Here is an 8,296-nt window from a genome sequence, read left to right as displayed (position 1 = left end):
CCTTGCTGTGTGCAAATTGGCTACTACATTACACTTCAAAAAATGTTGGTTGTAAAGTGCTTTGGGACGTCCTGAAGACGCTATATAAATGCAAGTTTTTCTTTCAAACCGCCATGGTTACCATTACTTTTTTATTCGGGAGGATAGGGTGCGACAATAATTGTTTTTGAGTTCTATACTACTTTTTTTTCAAGTGAAGAAACCGGGGGAAAACACATTACAAGGAAAAATAATTGCAAGTGAACCCTGAATGGAAAAGCTGCTCGCTGGCAGGTGCAGACAGAGTCCACAGCTTGATGCCGCTTGCGGCTAATAGTCTTTTTCAAGCAGGTTTAAACCCAGGCTTCCTGTCACATGCTCCCAGTAATAGGATCCCTCTCCCTCTGTCTGTCTCCCTCCCACTCCTCGGGCTCTTTTTAGGTACTGCTGTAGTTAGAGATCAGAGGGCTGGGAGGCGGCACTAACCAGCTAGCCTGACTTTCCAGCTCTGGAGTTGTCGATTTGCTACCTGCTCCCCGACACCTCTCCCCTTGCACGGCCGCTCTCTCTTCCTCAGCCGCCTCAGTGATGGGTTACTGGGTTGAGGCGCTCGCCCTTTGCATGAGATTCGGATGTCTGGTCACCCTCGGATGGGCAGAGTTAAACACCGGTGAGTCATTCTGCTGTCGAGTCTGTACTTTTCGTTCCACTCGCGGGCAGAGAATGTCTGGAGAGGGGGGTAAGTTTAAGAGAGGATTAAGTTATGTTTCTGATCTGACTGGTGAGGCTCTGTTCTGACAGCATGGGTCCCAGCTCAGCTCCCATTTATACTTCGTCCGATTGGAGCTTTTACATCGAAAGAAGCACCGAGTGTACAGTATCCAAACCTAGAGAGGTAGAGGCGAGCGCTCCGAATCAATCAGTCAGTTCAGCTGTAGGGTAGTTTCCTTCAACGCTTTTAACTTCAATGAAACAGCCGATCATCTGTGATCTTTGGGTGTATTTACAGACACAGCCATAGGCAAATAGTTAAATATATAGATAATTTCTTCGATAGATAAATAGCCATATATATAGATAGCTAAATGTATAAATGCATAAAGTTAAATATATCGAAAAATAGTTAACTAGATAATTGTATAACCAGTTAAGTATATAGGTAAAGAGATACATAAATAGATATATAAATAGTTAAATATGTTGATTGATAAATAGGTAGCCCAGCACATGGATAGCTGATAGATTTAGTAAGCAATCGATGAGTATATATACAGTAAATGGAGAGAGCAACACAGTTACACATGGCTGGGCAGTGATGCCGGTATAATGGGCAATGCTGACACTGGCAGGTTGCTAAGTATGTTTCCTATAGGTAAATATGGGCTGTCCGGACCGATAACCTGTCAGTGTTACTCCTTCAGAAAAGCTGATGATGTCTCATTCACATCCGTCTGATAATCGTGGATACAAATCTGTTTATATCTGGAAACAATTGGGTAGAAAATCCTCAATATGCCATAATAAATATCGCAGGGTGCAATTTACTGAGCTAACTAACGATAAGATTCTGATCGAAGCCCATTCCAAGTAAATGAGTCTTTCGTGATCTGCCCATCTACTGTTTATTTTCTCTGCAGTGCTGGGAAACTGTCAGTTTATACTCGAATTTGGTTTGCAAAGCGTAAAGGGAAGCGATTAGGGACCTTTTGCTGAAATGGCGCGTGCAAGAATTTTCTAAAGCTCGGAATATACAATTCTTTTATTCTCCTAATTAAAGCCCCTCGCACTTTTCAAAAGTAAAATCTGGAGCCCCAAGCCTTGGTCTCATTAAAGAAAACGGATTTCTTTTTCCGCCAATTGTGCCGCTTGCCCTTGATTAAGTAACCGCTTTCCATAGATCTTACTTAATAGGCTGTGTGGCCCTGAATACCACCATCTGTGGACCTGTACATGTGTGGTGCTCAGCAGCCCAAACTTCAGGCTCAAATCTGCTCCCTGACGCGGTGCTTTCTGACCAGTCTGTTGCATAGTCTGTTCATCATTATAGGAAGGCTGTATCTCAAAGCAAATCTAAACTTCATTATCTGTAAAACCTTTATACTTCCCATAAATACGCGCAGCCTTACAGAAAAAAAGAGCTTCTCCACATCAGGTCCTTGGAGTAAATTCTTCATGTACATTGCGTTATATACTTGAAAAGGAAACATTTGTAGGACTATGGGGAAAGGGGGGGGGGGGTGGAGTGGAACGAACTGGTCGCTATTTCAAAGAGCCGGGGCTGGCACGATGGGCCGAATGGCCTCTTTCTGTGCTGGAAGGTTCATCAAAAATAAAAATTCAAAGGCCGCCTCCCTCCCTTCCCTCCCCTGTCATTGGGTCGATGTCCTGAGCTTAAGGTCCCAGGTTCCGTCCGGTCGTTTCAGAGAACCTCGGTGGTCCTAGGGTAAAGGATGATGGATAGAGAGGATGGAAATCAGCCAGGAATTGCTGATTCCCCCGCGCGATCTGGCGATCCTGGCTGGACAGTCTGGATATGTGGATGCCAGTGTGTGATGCCTCCTGCGGTCAAATAGCCGGTCGATACTCACTTTCCAGGCGCACAGATGAAGAATGAGCACTGTGATGAGGCATCCAAACGCAACTGGCGTCTGTAGAAACATACCAACAAGATCTCCGGCCCTGGGAATAGGAAGCGGGGCGGGAGGGAGAAGAAATACCCTTGGACAGAAAACAACAATATCTGCTGCTGCTATGCAGAGCTGATTGTTACATTACAGACATGTAAAAGACTCCGGCTGTAAAGTATCAACTTTATATGCAGGACCAATTAGCTTAAGACATGAAAATAAAGAATGCAACTGTTGATTATACTTTGGAAGGTTCTATTTGTAATACTTTAAATAATTATATTTTACTACTAACCACAGCATGGCTTCATACTTGAATGCTAATTCATTCTTAAAGTGACAGTGACACTATCATTACTCTGAGTCTGGTAATGCCGTGGTTCTGTTACCGAACCAGTAATCCAGAGGCCCAGACTAGTAATCCAGGAAATGTCAGTTTAAACCTCACCATGGCAGTTTGAGAATTTGAATTTTTTTTAAAAAATCTGGAAATAAAAAGCTTGTGTCAGAAAAAGTGACCACGAAGCTGTTGGATTGAAGTAAAAACCCAACTATTTCACGAATGCCCCTTTAGGGACATTACCCCATTTGGTTTATGTGTGACTCTTAGTTAACCTCTGAAGTGGCCTAGCAAGCAACTCATGTATTAAATCACTACCAGCGATTCAAGAACAAGACCCACCACTACCTTCTCAGAGCAACCAGAGATGGGCAATAAATGCCAGCCTTTTCAGCGATGCCCACCTCCCTAGAATACCCTTGAATATGAACATTTGTTTTGCCTCTGTCACACCAAATGCAGCTGCAGTTGGTTTCTAGTCTGACAGCCACTGCTGGCATTAAACCCAGAATCAATGCTGGGTAAAAGCATCTCATCGAACAGAGAGAGAGAACTAAAACCAACAGACACCTGGAGAGATTTCAAGGCAGTAATCTAATCTTGCAACTTCAGATCATAATTATAAACTGCTCAAGCTTTGCTCGTGAAATCTGTCATGTCATTGCACCCTTCAATTAGACTAGAGCCTTGTAATCATTCCCAGATAGTCATTATTTCCTACATACCACACACATAAATGAAAAAGAATGAGTTATCGTTCATTTAACTCTTCTTATCAGTAACCCTATCAAAATTCTGGTTCAGTGGCATAATCATCTTGTTAAATATCTTTAGTTCCCATCATTGCATATAAAGCCACACAACAACATTTGGGCTCAGTATGGGGACTGGCAGGAAACATTAGCCATGTGAGATATGAGCTCCAACTGTAAAAAAAAAGGCAGTTATCTCTCTACAGTAATACTTGCATTTACGTGGTGATAATGCCTTGTCATAACCAATGTTTGTTACATAGGCTGATGTGCCAACCATCCCACAAGAAACAGTGAGAAGTAGTTTGACCAGTGATGTTGTTAAGGGAGGAATATCAGCCTGGACACAGAAGAAGTCCCATGGGATCTTTACTATTCATTTGAATAGACAAACTGTGCCCAGTTCAACATCTCATTCAAAGGATGCCATTGCTCACAATGCAGAACTCCTGCAGTACTGCATTGGATGTCAGCCTAGATTATGTCCTATTTTTCCTATGAGCTGAAACCCTGGCTATCCCACCATGGCAGATGGTGAAATTTGAATTCAATTACTAAATCTGGAATTAAAAACTAGTCTAATGGTGACCATGAAACCATTGTTGATTGTTGTAAAAACCCATCTTGTTCACTAATGGCCTTCAGGGAAGGAAATCTGCTGTTCTTACCTGGTCTGGTCTACATGTGACTGCAGACCCACAGCAATGTGGTTGACACTTAATGTCCTCATAAATTGCCTAGCAAGCCACTCAGTTCAAGGGCATTTAGGGATGGGCAATAAATGCTGGCCTAGCCAGCGACACCTACATCCCACAAAACAAATTTTAAAAAACTTACAATCTTCTGAACCAAAACCAGAGTGCTAGCAACAGAAATAAGTCCATAGTAATAAATAAGATTTAGGAGCATGCTTAAGGTTGTAACATACCCTCCCCATTCAGGTACAATTTATAAAACCTTATAAAACACTCCCAGCCATCGGTTGCTCCCTATATAACACATACTTACTTGCCAGATAACATGCTGACGTGGATGTCTATTAGAACATAATGCAACCTATGTTTGCCTACATCACCTTTTGTAATAAAAACAAGAAATGCTGGAAATACTCAGCAGGTCTGGCAGCATATGTGGAGCGAGAAGCAGAACAGGGTCTGATGAAGGGTCACTGACCTGAAATGTTATCTCTGCTTCTCTCTCCACAGATGCTGCCAAACCTGCTGAATGTTTCCAGCATTTCTTGTTTTTATTTCAGATTTCCAGCATGCAGTATTTTGCTTTCACCTTTTGTAATGTCCTTTTGCTGGGGAGTCAGGAGCTTAGTGGGGTCAAAGTTTGCTCTTTCCCTGCTGGTTCCTGGGTTCAACTCCAGACCAGACAGGGAGAATAAAAGTCTTCTCTTTCTGCCAGCTGTATGTGAAATTACATGGGGTATCTGGACATGTTGGCACAGACTCACAGCAAAAAGGTACCCCTAGGTTGGCCTGAATGTTCACCCCCATAACAAGATTTGTGATGGGGCATTGAGACCATTTACTGAAATGTCACTACTGTCTGAAGGAAAATTCTTATTAGTTTTCTCCAAATTCCATTAGCCCAGGACTAGACAAACTCAATTTACTTTAAAAGATAGAATTAATGATCTGATTTGTGTATTGAACAAATAATATGATGAGATGTTTCTGGCCTAATGCAGAAGTAGATTTGTAAATGGTGAGACACACAAAGTTACTTCCTCTTCAAGCAATTTACAGTTTGGATGCTTTTTTTAATCAGACACAAAATTGAGAACAGTGAATAATGACTGTCAGTTTGCACACACTATAAGACCTATAAACAAATGAGATGAATGACCCTTTAAAAAGTTTGTTTTTGTGGTGGATTTGGTCACATGCCAGGGCAAATTTTAACTTTTGGCAGTGGCAGAAAATAGGGGAGAGCTGATTGGCTGCCAGATATATACCCTGTGTGGGATGGGCGCCTAATCCTCAATCACCTGTACACACAACCCTTGTGAAACAGGTTTCCAATCCTTCAGCACCCATTATACACTCCGTGTGAAACGGGTGCTCATGTCCTCTATTGCCTGTATCAGTAAACAGGTGCTTGCTCATCAATTTGTTTGTGTCACCTGTTCTTCAAGTAATGCCAAGGGGTTGTTTATGTTCACCTGAACAGGCAGGTGGCACTTCAGCTTAACATCGTATTTTAAAGATGGCATCTGCAATATTGTGACATTCCCTTTAGTATTGGATTAAAGTGCCAAAACTGTGCACTCAAGTCCTAGAATCAGACTTGAACCTATGACCTTCTGACTTCAAAGTTACTTGTTGAGCCAAGCTGATATTGTGCATCACAATTGACTGCTACTTCTCATTACCATTAACAAGATCACATTTTTAAAAATCACACCTATGAAACTCTATTTTCCCACAGGTTCACTGCCTTATTAAATAATAATGAAAAATAAATATGAGCAAAATTGGCCCATTGCTGCAGAATGATTATTTACCCTAATACCTTCATAAACCTATTATTTCAGGCAATAACTCCGAGGAAAATTGATGGCAAAAATGTATATTTTTATTCCCACCGTGGCTGCATGAATGTAGAAATGTATTTCAGCCATGGCAAGACCATCAACCCACTTCCTGCCCATTCATTTATTCTTTTTTTTAAACCCTGTGAGTATCTCAACATCACAAAAAATGATAACCACAAATCCCTCCAGATATCAGGAACTTACTCGAAATCCTTTAAGTTTCCTGTTTGACTCCCAATTCTGGAAATTTGTTCCATATGTTGATCATCATTCTGCTAATTGTTTATTTACTTTAGGTTTCTTTATTGTGAATCTATGCCACTAGTTCTGGAAGTCTCAGAAGAACCATACTTCTTTCCAGCATATTCAACCCCTTCATAATCCTAAAATAACCTATTGAGTCTTCTCTTAGGCTTCTCTTCTCAAAATATCAACCTCCCAGCATACAAGCTGTGGAAATTAACAATAAAAAATGAATCCACAGCCCAAAATTCAGCATAACTCTACATTGATTTGCATTCAGTTGGTAATTGCAGTCAAATAGGCCACCACAGTAGTTGATGTGGGAAATGAGAGCGGGGAATGTTAGAGGTTCAGAGTCAAGGCATTTTGTTAGGACAATATAGGCAGGGACACTGGGTGGGTTATCTTTATGTGCTATGACTGACTTTGAAGTGCTTCTTGCTATCACTGATTGCAATGCATCCATTTCCCAGACTGATATCTTTCAAGTGATGCTCCCTGAAACTCACTGATTAAATATAATAGGACAAAGTGATTCCAAGGCTGCCACCAAAGTTCGGGGTTTAGATGAAATTCATAACATGCACAATCTTTGCTCTCATTGTTAATGATGGCATTTGTTAGATTACAACTTTGGAATTGCTCCCAGCTATCCATTACACTCCATGAACTGAAATATTTTGTAAGTGTATAAGGCAATATTACATTAATAGAGGGTGCAATGAGTCAAACGGTTTAAAGGGGGAAACCATACTGCATGCTGATTGTCATTGACTATCACACTAATGACCATTGTCTATTACGTTAACTACCATAGATTATCATGCCAACTACCATTGACTACAAGCAGTTGATACGGTAGATTTTTCCCTGGACAATGTTATCAGTCTAGCACCAATCTGGCTTATGTTTTCCCCAACTTGATTGGAGCTGCTCTTAGTAGCCTATCAGCCCAACCCAACCTGATCATAGCTGCTCCCATGTTGTTCCAGATATTTGCCAGTTTCATAATAAGGGGTTTGGCAAAATGTTGCTTCCATCTTTATTCTGAAATGAATGATGCACCATTGAATATCAAAGCCAAACCTTCCCAATCATTAATACAGGCCACTGACCTAAAAGACAATTTAAAATTCGTTAAATGTTTCTACCCCTACATCCTGATTTTCTTTTTCTTAAGGTAGTGCATGGACAGGGTTAGGAGCAGTTGGCTCATCCTATTCATGTTGAAACTGGATAGGTTAAGGATGTATGTATGGATTTGATAGGGTAGTTCCAGTAAGCTATTTCCTCTGGTGGTGGTGGAGTGGGGTGGGTGGGGAAGGCTGGTGGGGAGGGGGTGGTGTTTCAAGAAGAAAGGAACATAATCTCAAAATTACAGTTAAGCCATTCAGAAGCAAAATGAGGAAGCACTATTTTGCACAAAGGCTAGTTGAAATCTGGAATTCTCTCCCCTAAACAGCTGGGTCAATTTGAACATTCAGGACTGAGACAGATTTTTGTTAGGTAAGTATAAAAAGAGATTTGGGGCAAAGGCGAGAAAATGGAGCTGAAGTACAGATCAGCCATGATCTCTTTGAATGATGGAGCAGGTCTGAGCGGCTGAATGGCCCATTCCCGTTCTTATGATGCAGCTGGTTGGAACAATATTATTTCTTCACTGTGACTTAGATTCAAATCCAGACCAGTCTGTTGGGATGATGGGATTGGAACGGTTTTGTGAGTTTCAAAATGGAGTAACAGTGTCACGGTTCAACACTGAATGCACTAAAGTATAAAGGTAGAAAAATGGAAATTTTCACACTGGTGCAGT

The 8,296-nt window shown here is 41.3% G+C and overlaps 1 protein-coding gene across 2 annotated transcripts in view; it reads left to right on the top strand.

Moving 5' to 3' along the window:
* Positions 1-424: 424 nt before the first annotated feature.
* Positions 425-8,296, top strand: part of kremen1 (kringle containing transmembrane protein 1) — a 266,840-nt gene continuing 258,968 nt past the window's right edge. The window contains exon 1 of one of the 2 annotated variants that reach the window (XM_068055195.1): positions 425-649. In XM_068055195.1, the coding sequence (XP_067911296.1) occupies positions 568-649 (82 nt within the window). In that variant the 5' untranslated portion in view covers positions 425-567. The remainder of the gene's footprint in view (positions 650-8,296) is intronic. The other variant, XM_068055196.1, reaches the window with a different exon arrangement.

Source organism: Heterodontus francisci, chromosome 23, assembly GCF_036365525.1.
Source record: "Heterodontus francisci isolate sHetFra1 chromosome 23, sHetFra1.hap1, whole genome shotgun sequence".
Taxonomy (NCBI): domain Eukaryota; kingdom Metazoa; phylum Chordata; class Chondrichthyes; order Heterodontiformes; family Heterodontidae; genus Heterodontus; species Heterodontus francisci.
Note: the sequence above shows the minus strand (reverse complement) of the source record. Positions and strands in the feature narration are given on the sequence as shown.